At 45.1% G+C, this 27383-nt stretch overlaps 2 protein-coding genes across 3 annotated transcripts in view; one reads left to right on the top strand and one right to left on the bottom strand.

Annotated features, from left to right (window-relative positions):
• Positions 1–27383, top strand: part of c11.1 (maestro heat like repeat family protein c11.1) — a 193255-nt gene that overhangs the window by 39410 nt on the left and 126462 nt on the right. Inside the window, exons 10-13 of one of the 2 annotated variants that reach the window (XM_065444128.2) lie at positions 10471–10549; positions 12986–13114; positions 17483–17512; positions 19280–19353. In XM_065444128.2, coding sequence (XP_065300200.1) covers positions 10471–10549; positions 12986–13114; positions 17483–17512; positions 19280–19353 — 312 coding nt within the window. The remainder of the gene's footprint in view (positions 1–10470; positions 10550–12985; positions 13115–17482; positions 17513–19279; positions 19354–27383) is intronic. The other variant, XM_065444129.2, reaches the window with a different exon arrangement.
• LOC135911761 (uncharacterized) lies at positions 21204–25391 on the bottom strand. The gene is made up of 4 exons (XM_065444107.1): positions 25045–25391; positions 24851–24986; positions 22133–22348; positions 21204–21278 (listed from the first exon to the last, which is right to left on the bottom strand). The coding sequence occupies exons 1-4, from the start codon at positions 25389–25391 to the stop codon at positions 21204–21206; spliced, it is 774 nt and encodes a 257-aa protein (XP_065300179.1).

Raw genomic sequence — 27383 nt, 5'->3', positions numbered from 1 at the left:
CCCTAGTCCTAGCCATGGCAGTTACAAGTTTTCTCAGCGGTTTGAGATGCGCGTAGACCAGGTGCCAGCTAGTTCCTCCGACATACTATGCCTACTCGCTGACCACATTTTGTCCCGAGTGCAGCTGAGTGCTCCACGGGCTGCATTGGAGCCACTCTGCTTAGATTCCAGCATGAATACGCTTGCTGGTCTTCCGTTGTCTTGAGCGCGGTTCATTGTGCCATGTGTCACGTTGGAGCTTCCCCACTCTGCCAGTTCGTTCCTGGGCCTTTCCCTGCCGCAAGCACAGGGCACTGTTTCCCACATCACACCAGAGCCACTCTGCTTAGGTGCTGGCACAAACTCGCTTGCTGGCCTCTCATTGTCCTGAGTGTAGTTGAGTGTCCAGTGTGCCACATTGGAGCCATACTGCTTAGATGCTGACACGATCACACTTGTTGCTTACCAGGGTGTCTACCAACCAGGAAACTGGGAGTTATCAGGGATTTTGAGTAGTCTGGAAAAACTCAGGGAAAACTCAGGGAATTTGTGCCTCTATCAGGGAAAATTAGCTGTAATTTTATTGAAAGGGTTGAAAGCCGTGGCAATGCTTTCTCGAGTAACAGACAGGAATCGTAATGAATCGTCTTTGACGTCCTGTCATCGGCTGGAGGAGTTGCCAGTGTACAGTCAACTGCCAACTTTCCTGATTCCTGATAATTTGTACGGCTTCGCGGCACCACCACGTACCCCATAGAGTCAATGTATTAGAACGTCTGAAATTTCGGACGCAACAACTCTTTGCCGTCCGATTTTCCGGACATTTTGCTGTGACCGCAGGTCCGAAACGGCATTAATCAAAGCCACCACCGCTGCCATTTTAATTACCTTGCCGTGTCGAACAAGCGCTCTCGCGCGCAGATCTGCTGGCAGCCGTAGCCACCACTGCGGCAACGCTAGACCTAGCTGCTTCGGCGTTCGCTATGAAGCTTCTTGCCGTTGGGTGCCGTGTTTTTTATTGAAAGAATTCGCTGCTGTCAGCAATGGCACGAACTCCGCCTTTGTGGTCCTCGCGATTGGCTTAGAAGCTTGGAAAGCATGGTGTGTTGCATAATGCCGGTTCCCAAAAGTCAGCTTCGCCCAACGTTACTAGACTAGCTTCAGTTTTAAAACTCAGCTCCGTTGCGCGGAACCGCCACCAGCCCGCGCCTTCGTGGCGCTGCAGTCGCGCCCGGCTTCACTTCCTCACTAGCCGGCTACGCGGGCGGGCCGGACTAAGCACGCGGTGCAGCGTTGGTGTATCCTGTGGTTCGTTGTTGGCGGCGAATTTCAGCAATTATGTCATCCGTGAAACTGTAGCATTCGCCGAGTTTCTTAAGAATCTCAGCAGACGATGCCGACCTGCTGCGTACCTGGCTGCATAGGCCGCTATTGGAACGATGTCGACAGTTCGGCGCACCACTTTTTCTGTGCTCCCAGCAATGCGACGCTTCGCTCCGCATGTAAGCGATTCCTCGTGCCGATCGGGAACTCACTGCGAAATCAACGGCACACGCTCGTGCCACTGCTCCCGTGTTCGTCGTCGTCTTCCACAGCTGGCTGTGTCGCCGTTCATCTTTCCAGCGTACAAATTCACTTCACTTCTGTCATCGTAATGGGGAGGCCGCGTTTACGGGGGTATGAGCCATTGCTTAAGGGAGTATGAGCCACTAATGGTCTTACGTAACGGAAAGATTTAATCTTGAAGAAATTTAATTTCGAAGAATCACAAGCAGCAAATCGCAGGCGAAGGCTGCTAACCACGCCGCCGAGCAAACTCGAGACATCGAACGCAAGCAACAACTGCGGACATACCGTCAGTGACGTCGTTCTCTCTCGCAGCCGATTGTGTGTGTGTTTTTGTGTGTGTGTCTTGTGTGTACAAAGACCAACCTCATCTTTCTTTTTGTAGCACTTCTTTGGCGTGGTGAGAAGCTTCGGTGGGGATGAAGATCATCCTACAATCACGCACTTTGGCCAGATATTCAGGCTCGTGAGCCTAAACTGCGCGAAACGTTAAGACGACAGGAAGAAACACAGCAGCTTCTGCGCAGCTTCTGTGCTTCGCTGTATGCGTTTCTTCCTTTCGTGCAGTTTACCCTTCTTTCAGTATTAAAGGGAGAACGCCAGCAAGCGGGAAACACGCGCAAACTGCCCGTCCGCACGAGCTCAAGGCTGTGACGAGGCGTCTGCAGTGGAGCCCGATGGAACAGCGTTGCCCTCTGGCAGCTGTCACAGAAGTGGCGACAGCGGCTGTAAGCGCGCGGGCGGGGAGTTTTACAACTGAAGCTAGTCTAGCAACGTTGGCTTCGCCTTCGTACAGAAATGTTACTTGGTGAAGCATATGCAAAAGTATTGCAGTGAAGCGGAACAAGCGTGGGAAGGGGCTATTGCCGCGGGACACAGTATGTATATTCCTTAATAATTATACACGTGTGCACCCGGTATTTCCTGTCACAGTGTGAGCACCGATGTGCCTAATACATGTACCGACAGGCCTTCAGAGCATTTTTGAATGTGCCTGTGGTGGTTTGAGCCCTTAAGGGCAGTGACATGCATTTATTTTTTCCAACTGGCCGATTTCTCGGACATTTTCGCGGCCCCTAAGGAGTTCGAAAAATCGGACGTGGACTGTGCAACTGACCAAGAAGATGCTTCAAATGATCCGTGGAAGAAGGACAATAACAGAAAGGACCTACACATTGAGGAATGAATGAGAAAGCAAACGTGCTGCTGCCATTTTGGAGGAGCTTGAACTCAAGAAACAAAGTGTTGGCTCATGCCGAGATACAGATGTCCCTCATCCAAACCAGAATAAACTCTTTAAAGCAGTGAAACACAGCACTGAGGCTTCGTGCGCGAGCTGAGAGTATGTCAGGACAATTGAGGTTGGCTTACGAGCTGTTGAGAGGGGAATCTCAATTGTGACAAAGTTCGGACCTCATACCACTGAGCTTGCCATCAGTTGATAGTAGCTCATATTCAAAAATATTTACTTCTGTGTGCATATCCTTTTTATTCGTATTTGAGAATGTCCGACTCGATTTGCAATTTTTTCGAACACATTTTATTTGTTGTGCATATTACTAACCCCTCCCTTCTATTTTATTCTTAAATAACATAAACACTACTCCTTAGCATTAAAATTCGATTAAGTAGTTTTTTTTTTCATATGCTTACCAGAGAGGGACAGCATTGGGCAATATGGTTTCAGCCCGCCTTGACATAAAACATAGTTCTGCATCACTCAGGGAATTTCGCAAAGGCACTCAGAGAAAACCTGAAAAACTCAGGGAATTTGGAAATGTCAACTTGGTAAACACCCTGCTTACACTTGTTACTCACTTATTACTTACACTTGGGCATTGTGCATTGTGCCATGTGCTGCATCATAGTCACCCTGCGCTGCCAGTTCATTCGTGGGCCCTTCCCTGCCCCAAACACAGTACAGTGCTCAATACACCAGCCACGCTGCACTGCTGCTAGTGTAAACCTGCTCGTTGGCCTCTTCTTCTCTCGAGCGCTTTTCTCAGACGAATGTGCCATGTTGCAGCCTCCGTGCACTGCCATAGTTGCAAGCACGCTCACTGGCCTCTTTCTGTTCCTAGGGCAGATGTTGATACATCGCTGTTGAGCAACTCTGCCCCACTGTGGGTGCAAAACCACTCGCTGACCACTTTCTGTCCCGACCAACACTGGTAGACTAATGTTGAGCGCGAGCCACCCCACTCAGCCGACAATGTCTCCATGCTCTCTGACTACCACTTGCCTCATGTGCAGCTGAGTAACAATTTTAATTTTTCATGAGCCACCGTGCTATGTCATTGATTTATTCGCCAGTCGTGTGAGACCTCATGTGCCTGTCAGAGTGGCAACCTAGCTCTCCTCTCCGCCGTTTACTGGCCCCTTGGGGTCGGGCATGCATTGTGTGGACCAACTGCCAGTTGGTCCTTCTTTTTGCTCTCTTGAAGTTTGACTGTTACGACGACAGAGTGTCGTTTGTGCTGGAGATAGACCACATGGCGCTGACCTGGCTTAAGTGCTTGCACTAGCCTGCAAGCCGCCTTGTGCACTGGTCAGTGACACTGCAGCGGCACAGCTTTGTTGTCTGCTACCAGAAAGGCAGTTTGAATGTTGTGGCTAATGCCTTTCCCCGAGCCCTTGTTTTGGCATCTGACCCTCTTTTCTGCCACTTGCTTGAGCATTCACACCAGTTAGGTACCAGAGCCTTTGTCTCCATGACTCTGCCGATTCGCACTCAGTTTGAGGCTCCAGCAGTTTATGTGACACCTAGCAGCGAGCACAGGAAACCTTGCACAAAATGCTCCGTCTGTCCGTAGCCGTAGTAATACAAACGGATGCACTTGTAGAATGATTGAGCTGCCGCCCAAGAAACTCCGGACTGCCAAGAAATTTTGCTGCATTTCTCAGTGTTCGTCAGCCAGATGGAAAGATGGGTCTGTTTCCTTAAGGCTCATTTTGCTGGTGCCGGACAGCAGATGCGAAACCAAGCTGGTCGCACAGCGACCAGTCACAAATGGTTGCAGATGGTTGCTTTTCTCGAAAAGCAACTATTTTGGGCCAGTAGCTTGCTGCTTGATTTTTCAGTCACATGACCATACTCGTAAAACTACTAAACCAATCTGCGATGCGCCAAAAGTTCTGTTATAATGTGTTTTCATCTGGCATCCTATTGCATTGTGCCAAATAAAAAGTCCACGCCACCATAGCAGACTGCAGGCCTGTAATTAGTTTCTTGCCTTGTGATGCTGGGGCACAGCAGTTCTACCAACGTGTTGAATGTACGTGGTAGCAATTGCAGGAAGCTAAACAGCAGCAAAAGAAAGCACAAAAATTTCGCACAGATTCCCACGCAAAGCGAACTGGAAATTGCAACTTACTCTCAATTATATTCCGCGTTATGCGCGCCGAGTTTGGGCAGAAAGTGGCTTGTGGGGCCAGTCACTAATTGTCAACAGATTCACAGGTGCATCCACTAGCATCGCTTTTTCTTCCTTCTGCACTGCCACAGCTGACACCATGGCAGAGCACATGAGCACAGTGACGACGTCTTCCTCTTTTCTCAAATAAAAATCTGTGGCTGTTGCCGGAACACTAAACCAGCGAAGTGCACGTGAACTGCGTGGATCCTTAGACTTCTCACTGAGAACGATGATCTCCAGTATTGCGACTTGCAGGTTGCACTCAGCCGGGCTTTGCCGGTGGGAGCATCAACTGTCCTGACGTATATGTCAGGACAGTTGAGGTTGATTTACGAGCTATTGAGAGAGAATCTCAAATGTGACAAAGTTCAGGCCTCATACCACTGAGCTTGCTATCAGTTGATAGAAATAGTTCATATTCAAAAATATTTGCTTCTGTATGCATTTTCTTTTTATTCGTATTTGAGAATGTCTGACTCCAATTGCAATTTTTTTCGAAGACATTTTATTTGCTTTGCATTTTACTACCCCCCCCCCTTTCTATTCTCGTTTTGAATAACATAAACACTACTCCTTAGTATTCAAATTGGATTAAGTCGTTCTTTCAAAATTTTTTTCATATGCTTACTAGAGAGTGACAGCATCGGGCGATATGGTTTCAGCCCGTATTGACACAAAACATAGTTCTTCATCACTCAGGGAATCTTGCAAAGGCACTCAGGTAAAACCTGGAAAACTCAGGGAATTTGGAAATGTCAATTTGGTAGACACCCTGGGTTTGTTCTTGGTGTGAACAGAATGCAAACTGTTGCTTGTACAACATTTGCAGTAAAGTTCTGCGGTGAACTTTAGAGAGTTTGCGTTGAGGTTGTTAGCACCATTATGATAACCTTCAGCGCATCAATGTTGCAACATGTAGTTTCATGTGATAGCCAGTGTGATAATGCAGTTCATGATGCAAATGGCTCCACGGCACTCAATCTTTTTTGGAATGAGACTCTTGTATCGGTTGACGCACAGTGTGGGGCCACCATGTATGGTACATCAGTGAAAATAAAAACAATCAGTGAAAATCAAGTTTCAGGTGCTCCTGAGTAACGTTAGTAAATAATTCTGTTTAAACAAAACACATACGTGCCAGCATGAAAAATAACTATTGGGTGGCATAGCAGTATGCCTTCTTTTTTTGTGGCCTGGACATACTACCATGTCAATGAACCATAGGCAAATCGTAGGCAAACCGTAGGTGGTAGGTGGTCAACTAACTGCAGACAAATTGTTACTCAGCTGGCCTTGGGCCGCGCCACTGGTACAACCTGCGAAAACGCACCTAGGCAGCATTTCTTCTTCTAGCTGATAAGCGGACTTCATTCCCTACCATGCTGGTGAGCGGGCAAATACAGCTATGGTGCAGGGGTGCACCTTAAAGATGTGACAGACCCTTTTGGCCTAGTACACTAGAACCTTGTCAATACGATCCTGTTACGTACGATTTCCTGGCGCCGACGTGATAGCAGCACAAGCCACAGCGAGCTGTATTATGTCACTGTATTACAATATATGTGTACACATTACACCAATTACTTCCAGGATCATTACTTAGTAGGAATATTTAAACAGCTTACGACGAGCTCTGAGGAGGCAGCTTATGCTGTAACTGTGCTAGTACATGTTTTGGGCAGGCCTGCCATTTTTTTTTCATTACTTTTATTGTCATCATATTGTACCACATCTGGTGTACATGTATCAAATAATGTAGACAAGCTTTTCGTTGCCTAACAGGCTTCACAAAACTTATTTCACTTTCTTTTTTTAAATTGTGAGTATTTGTTATTCAATTTAATTAGATAATTTCACTATTTGAATGCCTCTGTAAATTTCTACTGCAGCCATAGGCCAAGAAGCTTATTCCTTCCACCTCCGCACATAGCCTGTGCATGCGCCATGTGGAAAAGTCAGTAGCACTGTGTAGCGTGTTGCCATCATAGGACAAGATAAAGTTTAATGTGCCAAACCAGTTCCCAAACAAGTTCAGAGCTGCAAACCGGTTTGCGAACCATTATAAAATTTAATTTTCCGAGCTGGAATTGAACCAGAATGAAACCAGAGTGTGTTGAACTCAAACCAAAACCAATCTGGTATATATATATATATATATATATATATATATATATATATATATATATATATATATAATTTAATTTTATATTATTATTTATTTAATTTAATTTTCCGAGCTGGAATTGAACCAGAATGAAACCAGAGTGTGTTGAACTCAAACCAAAACCAATCTGGTATATATATATATATATATATATATATATATATATATATATATATATATATATATATATATATATATATATATATATATATATATTTTTTTTTTCGTTTCAGCAATCTGATTCTAATGTCATTGTCTGTACTTTTGTAAATGTTTTCATGAGTGGTGTACTGAAGAAGCTTGCAAAGACATGACAAAAGATCAAGCTAAAGTGATAGATTAGTGCTTGGGAATCTCTAAGGCATCAATAGTATCACGAACAGGGCCTTAGTAATCGAGAAACTGAGGTAAATGCAGGACATCTTCAGAGACTCCCCTGGAACATTCAAGCACTTGCCCGATGACGAAAGCACTCCTCAGTTAAATTCTGTCACTAGTACTCAACCACTCGTTGCAAAAAAACATTATTGTATTGTATTAGAAGACGAAATAAAATGCTTCTTATTCAGTTCTGTATCATTTTTAGAAAAAAGAACTAATTGAAATTACCCTTGACAACGATGCGGGCGGTCAAAATATTTCGTTTTCGCTCGACTCTGCACCACCCACGCTTTCGCGTTTCAGTACTTTCCTGATTGCGTAGTGCCGCACTGGTTTTGCTGGCTCGCGAAACTCGCACAAACTGCAAGTAGCAGACAATTCAACTTCCATATTATGCCGCGGGATGCCCAAACAGTATACGCCAATTCACCAAAAAGCAGCTGCAGTGGTGAATCCCCCGCTCTGCTCTGTCTTGGCTAGGTGCCGCCGTCTGTCAGGCGCCATTTTACTCATTGATAGCAGCAGTGGGTGGTGATGGCGTATGCAGCGTCACCACTCCTCCGGTGGGGTGGCGGGAGATCTGAATTTCGAAAAAGGTATTTGGACCCTTCAGATGCAATTTTCTCGTAAACTAAGTCCTTTCTTGGCCTGAAACAAGCGTTGCAAGGTTTCTGGAATGGTATTTAAACAGTCCACATTAACTTCTTATTTGCCTTTAGTGTCCCTTTAATAAATGGAAAGTGAGACATCCACCCAATCGTAGCGATTGCTACAAAAGAAACCCATATGGGTTCCTCGAAAGAAAAGCCTCGCAGTTGAAGAAAAATTCATCCCAGACCACGACGAATTTTTCGTCAACTGCAAGGCTTTTCTTTTGAGGAACCTGTATGGGTTTCCTTTGTAGCAATTGCTTCGATTCGGTGGTTGTCTCATTTTCCTTTTATTAATTACTACTACTGCTGTCATTCATACGAGATGCAACCTCACAGAATCGCAGACTGTGGATACAGATCACAGAAAATACCCATGATCTTGCTGAATTTACTTTCAATATATGCTATTGCACTTACAGCGCTTGGAAAAAAAGACTGCGCTGCTTGTATAAGCGCAATTGATTATATTTTATCAGCTTATCCTGCAGCGCACTTAATCCAGAAAGGAACCAGCATTGAGTGGACGGGGTGCCACAAAGCTTGCAAATCTTTCTCGCTGCGCTGGCAGAACCACTCAATTTATTGTGCAACTAGGATGAAAAGAAGACATGAAAAATCCCACGTAGTGTGGGAATTGAAGATAAGCAAAGCATTTTGCAGGTAGCTGGCTGTGGCATCAACCCTGTGGTAGCGCATCTCAACCTGCTTCTTGGCTCTCTCAATGACTGCAAGCAAGCGCTCATTGTGGAGCTCGGACATGCTGAGGGTCAGAAAGAATGTTGGCTTGCCTAGCTGCTCGATTATTGCGACCATTTTCCCCTTCCTCTGCACCCAGTAGTACGCCATCCTGAAGCTGCTCAAGTAAACCTCTGAAGAATGCAATGTCCGAGTTGATGCACTTCTCAACGAAGCTGCGGTCTTCCAAAAGTTTATTTGTGAGCATCAGGAGCTGGTTGGCTTGCACGGGGTGGGAAACTTTCTTTTGAATTGCTGTTCATACTGGGGCAGTCACCACCTAGTGTTCTGCCACAGACATGCCCGGGTCTTCTTACGCTTCTGGCTTGGCGCAGTAGGATGCGAGAATCAGAGGTGAGAGTCGGAATACTGAGCCTGAATGACAATGATGACATGACCATGTCGGCGACACGAACATGAGCATATACCTGGCGGCTCAAGTTCGTAGGCACCCGTGGTCCTGCAGCATAGGAGGCTAGATAGGTAAATAGACATTCTCAAAGTGCCAGCAAAGAATGCTTTACATTAAGAAAGGAAGATGTCTAATTTCACTGTGTAGATGGTTCTGTGCTTGTCTGTTATTTGCCAATTGTCTGGAAGGTTGTAGCATTTTAAGGGCGGGTCTCTGTGTTTAGTGTAGTCGACGCTGTTGTGGCAGTAAACGACACAGTAATACTGAGTACCAGGCGTACAGGATGACAAGGTCGCATTTCCCATCATGAAAACATAAACACCAGGACCACGTGTGCCAGCGCTAATAGGCATACAATAGCTCCTATGAGATAGGACATGGCCGTCTTTGCTCAAATCTGTCCACTGGGGAGCAATGAGGGCTGGTATCGTGGGTGGAAACTTGAGCTGGCCATGCCTGTTACGAGGTCTTGCTGCAGTTCAATTTTAATAGGGCCCAAACATATATTTTAATAGATTTTTGGGCCAGAAGTCGGAGTGCTTGTGGTGATATCTTAAAATTGTGTGTTTGACTGAAACAGATTGATCTATAAACCTTGTTTTGCCACATAGCTCTTTGCAAATAAAATACAACATAAATTGCTTTATGGTGGTCACATTGCTGCCAAATTATTTGCACCTGCAGACAAGTTTAACACCAAGTAATGCCAACAAGTCATGACAGTAACAGTTCTGTATCTTTTGTTTTTAGACAGTTCCACAAGGTGAGTCCGTCAGCATTGTGCTGCTCTCATGCTGACATCACATTCAAGTAGTGGTAGCTGCAAGCACAAGGTGGCCAATTGAAATTGTTTGAGGGCATAGATCGAGAGCGCACTCCCCAGTCTTTGAAATAATTTACAGAAAAAAATAGGCTTGCCTTTCTGGCTTATGACTGTATGCCTAGGAGAACATGTGACAGAAATATTTCTGAAAATATAAAGTTTTAGTTGCTCTTCTGAAATGAGTCAGTATAACCTAAAGAAAAATGCCAGGCTGTTACCTTATGTTTAGAAGTGGGCCTTCAATATGTGTAGTTTGTTGTGCAATGTAAGACTCGTGTTAATGACACAAGAGCTGTTATAAAGCACACAAAGGGAAAGAATGTTTTTATGTACATGCGCAGGTTTGCAACCCGCCGGACTACACGGAACCTGCAAGTGTTCGGAACCACAACGAAAGCCTACGATGTTTTACTGTTTTAGGTACAGCTTTCCAATATTTATTCATGACTCGGGGCACCCTGCAAGTTTTGTTTGCAGTCTCGTTGTCATAATATTTTTTTTTTACATTTATGTGCTTTAAACATGGTGATAGACATCTGTAATGCATTTGATCCTGTATACCGTGGTTCCTGATTTCTGATACAAGAGTTAGCCCAACAAGAATGTTGCACTTTGTTCACTGCTTCCTTAGTGGCTGGCTATTTGCAGTCAAGACATTAAGACAGAAGAGAGCAAGAGTTACTTGCTTCCTAATAACAGGCATCCCACAAGGATCTGTGATCTTGCCAACATGATTTAACATTGGCTTTATGCCATTGGCATGGAAGCATAATTAAATTGAGGGATTAGGATTTAGGTACTATATTTGCTGACAATGTGACACCTTAGAGCAACTTAAGCGAAAGAGAACAGAAGAATTGTCTTGACTGAGTCATAATTACCATAGATGACCATGTTCAGAAAATTCGCTTAGAACCAACTCTGTGAAGAAAACAATGCACATGTGAATTGCTAGCAGCTGGTTGCATAATTCACCTGACTTTGTGAACCTACAACAATCACTTGCAGGACAGCTGTTCAGAGAATGCAGCCAGTTGAAGGTACTGTGCATTGTGCTTTTTTAAGGTGGCTGTATAGGACTGTGGTTTAGTCTAACGAGGGCAACTGCCCAGCTATCATACGCCTTACACCCACGCTCACGTGCGTGTGGCTCACGTGTTACATTGTGGAAAGGCTGTGTCAAGGTGCCTTGAGAGGCTGAGTGACTGGCAGAAAAGCTTTCCTGTACAATATTCTGTGGCACCGGAAATGCTGTCACTGCTGTGCCCCTACTCGAAAGTGCTCTGGAACAGATGTTTCAAGAATGCACCTTCTTTGACGACACATCTCACCATGTGCCCTGGTCAGCATCTGAGCATGGGCATAGGACCTTTTTCAGAACTTGCTCCTCACCTACATCACCAAGTCTGGCCTAGATATTGGGATATAGGAGATGAAGGCAAAGCCAGGCCCTGAGGCCAATATTTCTATAAACGTTTATGCCACCACCACTGACGCCTCACAGTACTGTCACTGGAGCTCCTTGCTGCTCAGAGTTGTCATCTTGCAGATGAAGGGGGGAATGGAAGACTTTAGCTACGCAGAAGGGCAGCCACACCAAGACATCACTGCACCAGAATAATGTTGTAGCTACAGCTGTGCGGCCAGGAAATGTCTCGGAGCTAGCACATTTTAGGGCCTTACAAAAAAGCCTGTTCCACATTCTTTCATGTGCAGTGACATGGTGGTAAGTCGGTGCTCAGTAGGGCTGGGCGATTGATTGATTAACCTTCCAATTAATTAAGAGTTCAATCATGATTAATACATTCTTTATTTTGATGAGTTGGGTTGAGGTCACATGAGAAAAAAAACTAAATGTGTCAGCACTGATGTTCCTGCTTTGCTTGCTCACCAGCAATGAAGAGAACCAGAGACTTAACTATGTACAATCTTATGACTAATGTGACACCTGTTTGCGTGTCTCCCAGGAGTTAGAACAAAGCTACACATGCCTAGGGTTCTTCAATCCAGTAGAAAAAGTGGTGAAGGGAATACTATCACTGCTGCTGGACTTTTGATAGCATCTGCACACGTTTGATATGCATGATATATGTCCACTAAAACAAGGTGTCGCTGACATACTAATAATTAAGGCAGCTGTCCATTCGCAAAGCATTGTTTGTTTATTCTTCGAAGCTCATGCTCAAAAATAATGTTAGTTCATGTCCCTAAATCCAAAAGTCTGATTGAAGCCCAGCCCTAGTGCTCAGCCAAGTTGCTATTGCACTTCTATCTTGATGCACATGCGGATTCATTTATGCATTATTGTGGTTAGCTTTTTGTTGTTATTACGACAGATAAAACTTACGGCTTGCCTTCAGTGTGCTGACTTCATTGCTATTGCTTGCCATGTCTGTTGTGGCTTAATGATAGTTTTACAGTCCTGCCACCATTTGTCTCTATACATTGTCTATTCGATTTTGATATGGACATGAGAAGTTCCAAATCCTTTTTTTTAATTCTTTTTGTCCATTTTCTAATTATCACCTTTGCTTGTCTGCATGCCAGTAGTAGTTTTAGGCATGGAAGCATGCTAAGTTTGCTGCATCAAGTGGTCATCACATTGGTTGAAATTTCAAGATCCCTTATATACCATTGTTCTTTGTGCATTGTTTCATGAAGAGCTGTTATACTCTTGGTTAAGAGAATCCCCGCTTTACACAAAGCTGCACTATATGTTAACTAGTATTTGCTGTTCGATTCTCTTGGATTTCATACATGGCCACTTCGGTAGTGGAACAGTGTTAATAATTTCTAACTATTTTTTCTAATTACTATTTTTGCTAACTTTTCTGGTATGTATGCTCTTTCCTCAAGCTACAATGTTTCCTGACAAGCTGACGTCCTTCCTCCTGATGAAAGCAGAGAACAGCAATGATAAAACAAGAATCGGAGCTCTGACAGTGCTGAAACACATAATCAATTGTGCAGGATCCACAGAACAAGGTGACTGTTTGTGTGCGTGTGTGTGCGTGTGTGTATGCATGTTTTTGTTTTCGTACTTTCAGTCAGCGGAAAGCTTCACAGAGGAAGCGCAAGGACAAATATATATGAATTTGCTGTCTTTAAAGGAGCCCTGAACCACCCCTCGGGCTTGGTTAAAAAACAGTCCGTGGATAGCATACGCTGCTGTGAACATCTCAGCCAAATTTTGTATTCGTGTGCAGCGTGTGGATATCGCAAGCGGCCCACAAAGTCACCTTTCTCTTAAACACTCCCTTTTCAACAGAAGCCTGCTCCTCACTCTTTTTCTGGACGCTTTATTTTGTAATATAGCAGATTCCCATATGCGGCTGCTATTGGTGGATAGCTAACATCAGTGAAGAAGGGCGTTTGGATCAGTGCACTTCTTTCTGCTGTTACTGTATGTTTATTAACGCAGTTTTATAAATAGGCTGAAGTAAGCAAAAATCTGCTTTTGAATTTCTATAATAATTACATTATTCCGGAAGAAGCCAACTAACATCTGCTCGCACTTGGCCGTGGCCACTTGCATAGGAATTAAACTTTGGCCACCCTACTTATCAGTGTCGTAGCCATTGGGTCTCGCTATTTTCGACTAGTTTTGAACACCCAACTAGCCTTGAACCACGTGAAACTTAAGGTAAGATCACATGCACGCTTTCCAGCATGTGCTCACTTCTAGCCGCTCCTGGTTAGATGCCTTGGCATACTTTGCTTTGTAATGATTGAGCTATTGATAGTGCTTCAAAATGCGCGATTATGATGTGGCTACTATCCATTGATCAAGCTGGTGCAGGACAAAGCCAGTCCACACCACGTAGCACAGCCAGACAGGAGCACAGCATGCACCCTAGCCCTGTTGTGCACAAAGCAAGTGCTGCAGTTGCACGTAGTTGCGGTCTGCTACGTAGTGTAGTTACGGTGGCCGCCGTAGGGTTCATTGGCTGAGTGCACTGCAGCTTGCTGAGGACAATGGCGTTTGCACATTTGGCTTATGTTTGGCACATTGTAGGTGCCAAAATCAGAAATAGTGGTGCCTGTAAGAACATCCAAAATCAAATTTGAACTGCACGCCACAATGACATTCAGTAGGAGGAGCATTGTAGGCACACTCTATTCTGCCGTAGCTTTCACAGTGCAAGTCAATGAAGAAGGAGCGGAAGCACTGCAAAGAGGGTGTTTGATTGCCAATGATTCCGCACCTGCTAAACGCATTGAAGTAGTGCTTTTTATGGCAAAGTATTTCTGAAATAGTCAAATTTAACTTCAAATGCATTTCTCGACTTCGATAAAAAGTGGTTCAGGGCCCCTTTAAGTTCTTGACAGGACACAGAATAGTGGTGGAGGCAGTGCGGTAGTTCCAGTCTTCATTGGTTCTTGGTACACAGCATCCAGAAAATTATATTTAAGTGTGAAAATTGGGCAAAATCATTTGTTTTGGGGTTATTTTAGCAATTTACTTTGACCCTCATTATGTCACTCATTCTCATATAAAATATTGCAATACTGTCCACTGCAATACTGCCTACTGCATTTGAGCACAAATTTGCTCAAAGGTAACCAATGCCAATATTGGACTAGTGGTAAAATTTTTTTTTCATGTTCCCCTGTACGCTCCTCTGAAATGACTGGTCAACATTCTTTTTTTGAGGTGGTGCAGCTTATTCTTCGAATTGGTGTAACAACACTTAAGATGTAATGTGGTAATTGGTCTATGCAGCTGGAATGAGTTACATCATTTAACCCATGGCACAATTAGGTAACAATTTTCAAATTTTGAAAATTTTTAGATGTATCATCTTTAAATTTCTGGTCCTGCAGATCCTTGATCAAATTTTAGACGCAGCTATTCAAACTATTCTTGAACAGTTAGAGAGCCCGATCTCTCACATTAACGTTCCTATCCTGTTGTCTTTGCCATGTTCTTCAAAGTGTTTCTTCTTTTAAGAACTGGAAATATCTCGGATAATTAACGTTAAGTTTCCGTTCCTAATGATTTCAAAGTTTTCACAGCTACTACTGCAAAAAGCAATTACACTGCAGCCAGTGCCTAAAGCCTGATGAAAGCCCAATAATCAAAGGGAGATTATTTTCCTATTCCGGTGATGCATTTTGGGAAATGGAGGTCACCTGCTTTAGTAAATTTCCAACTGCCTACATTCTAACAAATGTTGCCTTTGAGCGGTTCAAGCCCGCTGCAACGTTAACAAACAGATCAAACTATAATGTGCAGGAAAAGCACAATGTGTAAAGGGGCAGCTGCCACACCTGCATTTTATTGTAGTAACAAGTTCTATGAAGCATTTCTTTTCATGCACTTTACAAGAACAAATACTTAAACCTGATCGAATCAATGAGAAAAACTAGTCACAATCTGTGCATTTAGCCAATAATCAGGCGCATAGGATATGACATTGTTCACAATTATATCTGTTGCTGTAAGCTGCTGCTGCATCATTGTGATGCCATTGGCACTGGGGTCTTGATTCCCTGAACAATTTAAAATATTAAACATGCAAAAATTATTATTACAAATGCTGAAACCATCGCCAAATCCCACTGTGTGTGACCAACAAAAGAAGACAGGGTTCAAGTTACATTCAAAGGCCTCTGTAAGGGTTTATCTTTGCTTGCAGCAGGTAAACCGTAATGAAATTACATAATGAAACAGGTAGGCTTTCCTTACTGCAAGTAGTACTTTCTTTTTTGATCCTTTTCATGTTTAGCATCAACCTGCTCAGACTGGCTCTTCTTGCTTGCTGTGTCTTAGCTAATGGTTGTGTCTACGTGCTGTCTGCCAAAAAAGTAAACGGACCACAGGTTAGGTGGCCGGAGCGGCTGCGGAGCCACATCAGGGCGCTGCTATCTCGCTTCGCACGCTGACGGCGAGAGTGCCCTGAGTGACGCCAGGCTTCGCCCTCACTCTCACGCGGGGCCTCATCACGCTTGATAAATAAATTTCTAGTGCGCCGTTTGGTTGCTCTGGTGCTGACGGTCGTGAGGAAGGGGACCGATCATTGCCGGTAGTCAAGCGCATGGTGCTATACCACAGTAGCGGACGGCAGCCGCACATCATACCGCAGCACTGAGAAGGAACGGACACCCCTTCTGATTGTTGTTTTGCCTATATTCACCTTATCTTTCATATTAATGCATGTCGCCGGTGTCTACCACTGCTCGATTTTAGGCAACATCGCGCAAGTAGCAGCAACAGCGGCTATGGTGACACGCACTTTTTCACGCCGGCGCAATAAGTTACAAGCGCCAAGGTTTACTGCGGGCACTGCTCTTCTGTCGAGATTACTTTTCCGTCATTGTATCCAACAGTGGGTTTTATATTTATATCAGCGACACCTCTGAAAACTGCTTTAATTAGGTACTACAATGCGTAGGCTGTTATGAAACTTCACAAAAATATGGCCAGGAAGAGATAATTGCGAAGATGAATCGGAATAACTAGTCAGTCATGAAAGTTTATTCACGGAAGCATTCCATGGCTTCAAGGGGTCCTCACTGCGGTGGAAAGTTGCTGTCGACCGCGATGACTTGGCTTACTCACCTTGGCATCGAGAGCGCCGCCGCTATATCTTTGGACATCCGTGCAGCACTTCCCACTTTCTAACTCATCGCGCCGGCATGAAAAAACGTATGTCATCGTAGCCGCCGTTGCAGGTACTTGCGCGATGTTGCCTAAAATCGAGCAGTGGTAGACGCCGGCGACATGCACTAATATGAAAGATAAGGTGAATATAAGCAAAACAACAATCAGAATGGGTCTTCGTTCCTTCTCAGTGCCGAGATTTGATGCCCTGCTGCCACCCGCTACTGCACGACAGCACTATGTGCACGACTATACTGGTGATGCACGGTCGCCTTCGTCGCGACCGTCAGCAGCAGAGCAATCGAACGCTGCACTAGAAATTTATCAAGTGTGATGAGGCCCCGCGTGAGAGTGCGGGCGAAGTCTGGCGTCATCTGGGGCACTCTCGTTGTCAGTGCGCCGAGCGAGATAGCAGCACCCCGGTGTGGCCTCGCAGCCGCTTCGGCCACCTAAGCCGTGGTCCATTTACTTTTTTGGCTGACAGTACATCTATTATAGCGGTCGGCATCCGTTATTTCAGCTTCAGTCGATTGAGCCTTTTCATTGAATTTGATCATGTTTTAAAGTCCCAAAAGGTACCATAGTTGTTGAACACTCTGCTTTGAATACTGTTTAACCAATTTTTCATGTTCTGCCGAGGTTGAATTATTGGATGTCAATTGTACCAGGTTTCCTTATTATTTAACCAATTACTTGTAGGGTTGAGCTGGAGTGTGTGTTTTATTTGCTAGCTAATCTTCATCTTTCAGGACTTCTTATTCAGTTTAGCAAAACCAAAAGTAAGTATGTGATGGGCCTGCTGCATTTTTCTGTAACATGGAAATTAGTTGCAATTGGATTTACAGCAGCAATGGTATTCTATAGCCTTTTGGCATTCATTTTCTCTCTTGCCTTTGGTAGTTGTAGGCTATGCTATGGCATAGTGGGGCTAGATGAATTGATTGCATGTGGCTCTCATTGTTTAGAATGCACAAATTGAGCACTGCTTCTGAAAGTGGGCTTTAACTCTTTTCCTGCTGCACTTATTGGGCATTGTTACAACGCTTACAAGTGCTACAAATGTAGTTTTTAAGACCTTCCACGCCATTCACGGGCACACTGCACCATCTGATGTATAGCCGGAGAACTAAAATTTCTTTTCTTGGGGAGTTAGTTTTTTTTACCACTTGGGTGGTGATTTTCGAACAAGCTCCAAAGATGTGCACATGGATCAACTGAAAGCGATAATGGCCGCCTTTGGAAGGAGGCATGCGCACCCCGAGACATCGCAGATCTCGCGATTTCTCTTGTGTCTGTGGCTGATTTTATCAATGGCTTGAGCAGCAGTGAGCCGGAGGATGCTGCCTTTTCATCAGATTCAGATTGTGAGAGTGATGATGATGGAAACCAACCAGGGACTTGAGGATGCACCACTAGTTTGTGCTCCTCCACCAACTGAAGCCATTCAGCTCTAGCCAGCTAACATAGAGACGTACCGAGACTGCAAGAAATGTTATGACAGTGAAACACAGTAGAAAACAAGAGTTTACTGCAAAACTAGCAATGTTTCCCTATGATGCACATTGGGGAGGAATAAAATAAAAGTTTGACAAATATTTTGAACTAAAGCTTTGCGAAGTTCAGTCAATATTTCTTTCTTTAAGATATTGGAGGCAATAATGCATCATACACTTTTGAGGGAGTGACCCACAAGTGTTGCTTGAAAACAACCTTGACGTGTACTACTTCTATGTTCTGTAGCTTTGGTACTCTGACTTTATGCAGCGTGGCAGACAGTTTCATAATAAGTTGACAAGGTGCAGGTAATGGCATTGGCAGGACTTATGAAATGCATAGAGTCGTATGTTGATTCTTTGATTGATTTCAGCCTTTAAACAAGCTAACATGACAGTGTGGGGAGTATCACTTGTATAGTTACCATGTTGTTTTCTTGGTGCATGATCATGTTAAAAAGTTTCTGAATTAGTATGTGTTGCCCATTTAGTGTTAAAAAAAATGAATTTTTGAGATAAAGTTTTTGTTCTCTTGCTTTAGTTATGCATTGGTTATGTTGATAGAAACTAGTCATAATATTATCGTGTTAATTTAGCATTAGTTGCTAGCAGCTCATCATTTAATATCTCCAAGATAAGGATGTTCTCATTGTGTTCTTTTGCATTCCCCTAAAACCATAAAAGCTTAGCCCACCTGTGCGCATAACAAGTGAGTAGTTCTATAGACTGTTTATTTCACGTTTTCTTAGGTTTCACATCCTTTTACATCAGTACAGCCCAAAAATTTGGCCTAGGTTCCATTAGGGTGGCAACTAACGGGTGCTTTTGAAGGGCTTAATGGTTTAATGTGTGGTGGGTAGTGCCTCTTCGAACGTCAAAAAGAGAATTTTTCAACTAAATTTTACTGGTGTAGAGAAGCAGACATGCTGACAAAACATACCTGCAGTTATGCTGTCTCAGGTCATTTGCCATCTAGAGTTCATATGCCTATGCTGCCTAATTATTTTGTGTTGCGTGCAGGCTTACACTTTTTCTTTTGTTTCCCCGATGCAGATCCAAACTTGGATGAAAGGATGCACAGCATAATTTTGGGCCTGCAGTCATCATTCAATGATCCAAGCAACAAGGCAAAACTTTTCTTTATGAGCATTGTTCATTTACAGATGTAACCATAGGCGCTGATTACAGGGGGGCTCTGGTTCCCGAGCCCCCTCCAGAGTTTTCCAGGGGGGGGGGGGCTGAGCCCCACCCCAGGGGATGCCAAGGCCCCCCCCCCCGCCCAAACACATGCACACCTAAAGTGCCATTACCATTGCTTTGACATCCACATCACTTGAGGTTTCTTATCACTTGCCTCGACCCTCTTACTTGACATTTTATTAGGGCTAACTTACTGCATCATTGTTGGCGCGGACATGCATGGCTTTTAATTCATAATTTTGCTTTATTTCGGCAAATCCTGACTATAGGAGGACACGCCCATTAGAAGCACTAGCAGCGGCTGCCTCATCCGTATTTTCTTACTTTAACATTGTTTTAAATTTCCACTGTAAACACAATACACATGCACAGTATATTTAAATATACACACAGGATAAAGTTTATTATATTTTTGAAAGAGATTGAGGTACCCAATTAAAAATTACTTCTAAAGCTATGGATAGCCTGCATATAGAGAATGAATATGCTGCTGTATGTTCACCACGCTCCAAATTGCTTTGCGTGCTTTTTCGACCATGAAAAAAACCTTTAGACTTCAGTGACCCCTTTGGCAGAGTCTTTTGTAAATGGTGTGTGAAATGCATGTGAATGTTGTGTGTCTCAGTATTGCTTCTCTTTCCAGTAAGAAATGCTAACGGCTCCTGAAAAAAAAAACCATTTCTAATAATTTACAACATTTACTAGGGATGGAAACATCGTCAGTTGTATGCAAAGGTCATAAGTATATACAAGGTGTCCCAATTAACTATCGTGTACCGAGATTTAAAAAAAGAGCAATGTGTTACTCGAAGAAAACCTAGTGCATATTATTTACAGTACAGTGAAGTAGCTGCCAGTAACTTCAGGTATTTGTTAATTACCTAAATTAATTAGGTAATTGTAGTTAATTATCTAACTCAAAACATACTATCCTAATTATCCAAGTGCCAATGATGCATTTGAAGGCACAGCCAAGGGATATCTAACTGCGGTATTTTCAGTAACATACTAATTGCATACTAATTTTCTTCTGACTAATAAATAAACCCCGCGAACTATGGAGAACACCATGTGACTGCGCTCCCACCCGAATGATAAAGCAGCACCCTCGAACAAGCTCCCTTTGAATTATCCAGAATGAAATAAATAAATAAATAAAAACATAATGATCAAGCTAGTGCCTTGTCTGCCGCGCCCAGGCAGAAGTAACACATCGAGTTTAGTGCTTGTTGGAAACAAGCTGTGATAGCTGTTGTCTTAGTGTAGATAAAGTGCAGTTTTTTTTTTTGCCACAAAATCTATCATCACAAAAGCGAATTGACAATGTCAGTGCATAGGTTTAAAAGTGCGTTTTGTTTCGTCCCGGTCTCCATGTCTTTCTCTAATGAGCAGAAGGTTAACATGATCCTTGCCTTGGGATCTGCAAATGGCAACAAGAGGAAGGCCGCAAATATATATAGTGGTCCTGGAAGTGTGGCGGTAGACCAAACGTATTGACTATTATCAGAAATTATGAAAACCTGAGACAAACCGACAGCTTCAAGAAACAGTGGCGGAGGACTCCATTTTTGAGTCATAGCCTACGCACGGATGTTCTAGCATTTATGGCCTCAAACCCTCATGCTAGCCTGCGGGACGTGGCCGCCCAGGTACCAATTTCCAAGTCATCAGCTTGGAGGATTCTAAATGACGGCCTTTCACCTGTACCACCTTAACCAGCACCAATGCTTAGAAGATAGGGGCCTATAGAATCGTCTAGATTTCTCGAATTGGGTCCTCACAAAAGCCGATGAGTCACCCGACCTTTGTGCAACATCATGTGCACAGGGGAAACCACTTTTCGCAGAACTGCCTAGGTAAATTTGCATAATGCACACTATTGGAGGGACTCCAATCTACATTGGGTAAAGCGCAGTCGGCGCCAGTTCCAGTGGTCATTCAATGTGGGGTTCAGAATTTACGCCGGTGCTATAATTGGTCCCATCTCCTTCGATCACATACTGACTGGACAGCGTTACGTGAACAAAATCCTTGAAGGAGTAGTGGATGAGTTTCTCAACGGAGTCCCGCTGTCACGTCTTCCGCTTCTGTGGTATCAGCAAGGTGGGGCACCAGCACACAGCAGCAGCTGAGCACGAAACTGGCTGGAGGCAGCTTTTCATGCGCAATAGATTAGAAGGCACGGGCCTGTAAGTTGGCCGGCTAGGTCACCTGACCTATCTCCACTCGATTTCTTTTTTTAGGATTATGTGAGATATCATGCTTACATGATCGAGGCTGATGTCAGATTAGTTTAAGGCAAGGATAACGGATGTCGGCCGTAGAATTCTAGCGTCTGTCATCGAGAAAGCCACTGAAGATGCGATAAAACGGGCACAGTACTGCCTAGCTACAAAAGAGGAAACCTATTCAAACACGTTCTCTATGCTGGTGTTCAATGGAGCTTACGAATTCACAAATATAGTCGAACACGGATATATCGAACTCGAAGGGGATCGCGAATTAATTCGATATATCAAAAATTCGATATAAAAAATACAGGCCCAGAGACTTTACCTGTGGCGGACGATGACCTACCGATCGGCGCATTCAAGAATGACAACTATTTCCGTACACATGACGCTACGTAATGCTTTATTTGCGGGAAAAAAAATCGCTTATGTTGGTCTGCATCTTCGCCTTGCAAATGAAATTAAAGACGCCAACCTCGATCTTATCGAGGCTGTTCAGGTGCAAAAGCCCAGTTCCTTCCATGTCGCCGCAACAGCGGCGAATCAAGCTGAACGCTGCCACCACTTCAGCGGCGGAGTACGAGCGTGTAGCCGCGCCCTCGTCTGGACGATCTTCGTTGCCACTCGAGCTGTCAGCCTGGGTCCCTCCGACTGCAGCTACAATATCCTCGTCGGCGAGGCTCACAACAGCCTGAACATTGCTGTCAACGTTCACATAATCGTGAGCAGACACTTCGGCTGGAACGGCAGCCGGGAAAAGGGACGACAACTCGCGAAACGCGTCGTCCATGCACTCGTTGTCGCCGTCGCCGTCTTCGCAGGTTTCAGGAAGTTTGGCTGTCACGAGGCCTGCCTTCCGGAAGCAGTTGGCCACAGTATCCTGCTTCACGTCTCTCCAGGCGCCCGTCATCATTTGAATGGCCCCCAGCAGGTCAACCTTAAGCTCGGTGCCCATGCGGAGGTTCACCAAAAGCCTATCAATGAGTCGCCTCCTGTAGCCGACTTTGAACGACTTAATGATGCCCTGGTCGAGCGGCTGCAACTTTGCTGTCGTGTTCGCCGGCAGAAACTTGAGCGCGATGTTTTCGAGCTTGCAGGTGGTGTGATGGGCCGAGCAGTTATCGACGAGGAGGCAAGCGTGACGCCCCGATTTGCCCAGTTCGGCGTCCCACGCTTGCAGCCATTCTGTGAACAGCTGACGCGTCATCCACGCCTTCTTATTGAAGGCGTAGCGAACGGGGAACTGCTTACAGTTTTTGAAGCAGCGCGGTGGTGCCCTTGTTTTGCCAATCACAAAGGGCTGGAGCTTTTGAGAGCCATCCATGTTAGCAGCGAGCAGAACGCTCACGCGGACTTTGCTCATCTTGCCCCCGTGACATGTGCTGCCCCGGACGTCGAGCGTCTTGCTGGGCAGCATCTGCCAAAACAACCCGGTCTCGTCGGCGTTGATTTCCACGGATGAAAACTTCGCGCAAATTTCCGGCCATTCCTTCGAAATCCACTGCTGGATATCCTGGCTGATGACGGCTCCGCTTTCCCCAGAAATGGTTTTGCCAACTATCTTATGGCGGTTCTTAAACCTCTGCAGCCACCCTGTGTTGTCGGCGAAGTTGTCATCACCGAGTGCAGCGGCAAACCATTTGGCTTTAGCCATTAGCATTGGGCCATCCACCGGAATGTTCTTAGCCCGCACCTCTAAAAACCATGCATAGAGGGCCTTTTCAACTTTCTCCTGGGCAGGAGCGCGCACACAACAAGCTCCCGACGTTCGTAACTTCGCCGCTTTCGACTTTATGTCCGCCTTGTTTTTTAACAAGGTGCTTAGAGTGCTCCGAGGAATCCCGAAGTCGTCTGCCACCGTCGCACTTTTCTCGCCCGCCTCAACACGCTGAATGGCTTTCAGCTTTGTCGCAATGTCCAGGTTCTTGCGCTTCTTGACGCTGCTTGTGCTTGCTGCGGCCATTGCTTCCGCGTCAACTCACCACGATCCATTCACACGTGTCGTGAGACGCACGCGAAACAATAATGAACACGAAACACAAGAACGCGCACAAAACACAAGAATTCACGTGCGCAGCCACCGCCAACAAAGCGCTCGCGATGGCCCCCTCCGAGGGCGACAGCGACGTACGAAAGGCACGAGCTGTGGTTGGCTGAGCAAAACTCGTGAAAAAGCAACAAGAAAAAAAAAAGGCAAAAGAAGGAGGCCACCGCCGCCTTCGTTCCTGGCTACCTTTTCCGAGCCGATCACTATGGTTACGCGGGGGAAGGATGAGAGACATTGGGAGAGAGAAAAATAAAAGCAGTTCCGCAAGCAGGGTGTTGCCGCAAGTCGGAGAGCGTGCGCAGTGGGAGTACCGTCCGAGCCTCCCTCCCTCTCGCTCTCACATTTTCCGAGCCTTTCGGGGGAGGCGCGGAGCACGCAGGTGCAGCGAGTGCCGAGATCGCGCGGTGTTCTATATATCCAATGGCGGGTAAAAATATTGTTCGATATAAACGTACGAATTTCTATACTTTTACACAGAATTTTCAAGGGGATAATTTACGAGTTCGATACAGACAATAATTCGATATATGTGGGTTCGATATATCCGTGTTCGACTGTAATAATTGAACCCTAATATCTGACTTCTTTTTTTTTTTTTTTTTTGCCAGACATCCTGATTTCCAATTCAGCTCATTTACTTTCTTGAACGCATTGATATTGCCTTTGCTCCACACGTTGGTCGCTTCCCAGTAGGTTTGTTTCGCTTTTATTTTTTGACACGAACCTGTTTTTACAGCATGTTTACGCTTTCATGAAAAATAAAACGGTCACTTTACTGCACAATCTTTTTTTTTTTGCCATAAAATTATTCATGTCGTTGCAGGGAACCATAACAATAGCTGTACTAACAAAAAAATATCTTCAGTGGACTTTTACAGTTTGTATTGGCATAAAAAAAGTACATTGCATATTTGCAACAACATACACATAAAGAAAAAGTTGAGGAAAGCTCGGTTTTCCTGTAATCTGGTTTGCAGGAAAGCCCGGTTTAAAACTGTAACATTTATTTACATGACAGTCAGCAAGGGGGAACACATTGTACAATAGAAAGCTATTTCACTTGCTTGCTGAAAAAGCTTGGTTCTATACCTTGAGCATTAATCAGTAAGTAATAAGAAACGGTGGACTCATTTTGTAGTGTGGTACACAAAAAAAGCAATTGCTCTTGTTTTTGGAACAGAGATGCACTCCACACTTAACATAGTAGCTCATGCAGATTCCTGTGCAGCCAGGAAGCTTGCAGCCCTGCCGTTTCTTGCTCCAAAGAACCCAATGACCAACCCGAGGAAAGAAATGAAAATAATGAGCACTGAGACAAAGCTCCATAGATGAGAAATACCTGATCTAGCCTGACATCCTGAGTTGGAGTTGGAGCTGATGGCCCCCTTTTTTTCTTCTGATCAGAGGCTTGTTCTACTGACTCATTGCTAGGCCTTCCTTGCTTTTTCAGCGCCGTCTTCCCAGCCTTGCAGAGTGATGCAGCCAGGTCCATCTTGAACTCAGCCAATGGAAGTAGCCTTTCACTGTACTGACCACGTTTTTTCATGACGTTCCTCTTGTAAAGCAACCAAGCATTTACAGCTGTCAAGTCAAGGATGGGCAGAAAAACATTAAAATAATATATTTTCGACCTCAGGTAGGGACGGTAAATGGAGATGAGGGAGTTCAAAAGGTCGTCGCCTCCCATGTGCTTGTTGTGGATAGTGATCACTGCAGGGCATAGTATCTCACTCCGCTCTTTTTTTTTTTTGACAATTATACCTTGATGCACTTGTAGCAGGCTGTGTTCCAACAAAGGAGAAGAGCAAAGTCACTGCTCGGGTATCTTGCCACCTTGTACATGACAGCTCAATTCCATCCACAACTGCAACCCTCTCTTCAAAATGTCCTCTTCCTTTCTTTTTCATTTTCTGCTCGCTAGGCAGGCCCACTCCAGGGACCCGGTTTGTCCGCACGGTACCATTGCAGTGTACAGAGTCTTTTTGTAGGTACACCTGCAAACTTGGGCAGCTGAAATACAGTGCAGTCCACTTATAATGATACCACATATAACGATATATCGGTTATAACGATGGGTCAACATGAGAGTGTCATTTTATGCATTAGGTCTATGGGGAAAAAACCATTTATAACGATAGGTTATTCACCACATATCGGATATAACGATCAAAATTTTGCCATCTGGATGGCGTTTTCCGTGCCAAATAATTGAACATTTGCGTTGCTTAGTTCCCTGAAACGAACGATGTCGAGACGAGGTGATGTTTACCTCTGTTAGTTCGTATCTGCCGCCATTACCGCGCGGCGCGTCCCGCCCTGCCCGCGCACCGGAGAGTACTTGAGTAGGCGCAGCGCGCCACAAGATGGTGCTAGCTGCTTCATGCACGTCGGCCACAGTCGCACCGAAAGAGAGAGGAAGAAAAAAAAAGCGACAAGCAAAGCGGCGCGGTGGCGCCCGTCCCGCACTCAGTCTCTCTCTCTACTGATAGCAGGCTGACGCCACCGAAGCAGCGTGCAACCAACGGTACAACCCAGTGGCCCAGTTCGAAGATAGCGTCGACAAAGCTTGACACGAAGATGGATATTTTGCAGGACTCTCGATGCAGCTTCGAGGTGAGCGCCCCTGTGAAGAAGTATGAGCTCGCCCAGTTGACGATATCAACCATCTTGAAAACCGGGAGCACCGCGATTGTGAAGGCAAGAGCTATCAGCGGCCATGCCGATCAGTGGAAAAGGGTAAGAGACCCTTTGTACGCCGATGTTGAAGAGGCGCTTTACCAGTGGTTCATCGCAACCCGTGCGCATAATGTGCCTATTAGTGGGCCAATACTTGCCACCAAAGCGAAAAACTTCGCTTTTCTTCTGGGACGCCCAAATTTTGAGCCTGGGGGAGGCTGGATTCAGCGTTTTAAAGAACGGCACGGAATCGTTTACAGAAACGTGGTGGGGGAAGCAGCATCTTTGGACACACAGGCAAAGCAGCAGTGGCTGCAGACAAAGCTGCCCGGCGTGCTGGAGCGCTATGCGGAGAAGGACATATATAATTGCGACGAAACTGCTCAGTTTTTTCAAATGTTGCCGTCGAAGACTCGCGCTCTTAAAGGAGATCGATGCCGTGGCGAGAAGCACTCGAAACTTAGGGTGACCGTGTTGCTGTGCGTTAGCATGGACAGGAGCCATTGTCTCAAGCCTTTCATGATCGGGCGATCAAAGAAGCCAACGTGCTTTAAGGATCAGCACATCCGGGTCCACTATTGCAGCAGTAAGAAGGCGTGGATAACCCACGACCTGTTTGAAGAATGGCTGCTCGAGTTCGACAGTATAATTGAAAGCGAAGGAAGAAAAGTAGTGTTGCTACTTGACAACTGTAGCGCACACAGCGTTAGCCCAAAGCTAACATCTGTTGAATTGATGTTTCTGCCTCCGAATACTACGGCAGGCCTGCAGCCGTTGGATGCCGGCGTGATCGCCAACTTTAAAGTCCTGTTTTGGGGGTGCATGCTGGAGTGGCTAATTTTAGCCATTGACCGCGCAGCTCCTGGCACGTCGGGTCATGCAGACGGGCCCCCTGACCTGAAGATCAGCCTTTTGAAAGCCGTACGCTTCGTTTATGGTGCAGGGTATGAAGTAAAACAGTCAACCATATACAACTGCGTCAAAAAGGCGGGCTTTGTGCGTC

Source organism: Dermacentor albipictus, chromosome 1 (assembly GCF_038994185.2).
Source record: "Dermacentor albipictus isolate Rhodes 1998 colony chromosome 1, USDA_Dalb.pri_finalv2, whole genome shotgun sequence".
Classification (NCBI taxonomy): domain Eukaryota; kingdom Metazoa; phylum Arthropoda; class Arachnida; order Ixodida; family Ixodidae; genus Dermacentor; species Dermacentor albipictus.
Note: the sequence above shows the minus strand (reverse complement) of the source record. Positions and strands in the feature narration are given on the sequence as shown.

What these genes read in the sequence shown, in the direction of transcription:
- LOC135911761 (XM_065444107.1), bottom strand. Translation starts at nt 25,391, where the DNA reads ATGGGAGGCGACGACCTTTTGAACTCCCTCATCTCCATTTACCGTCCC. An exon ending in CAGGATGTCAGGCTAGATCA is followed by an intron (nt 24,987 to 25,044) that starts GGTATTTCTCAT and finishes TTTCTTTCCTCG; the next exon opens with GGTTGGTCATTGGGTTCTTT. An exon ending in ACAGCCTCGATAAGATCGAG is followed by an intron (nt 21,279 to 22,132) that starts GTTGGCGTCTTT and finishes AAATTTACCTAG; the next exon opens with GCAGTTCTGCGAAAAGTGGT.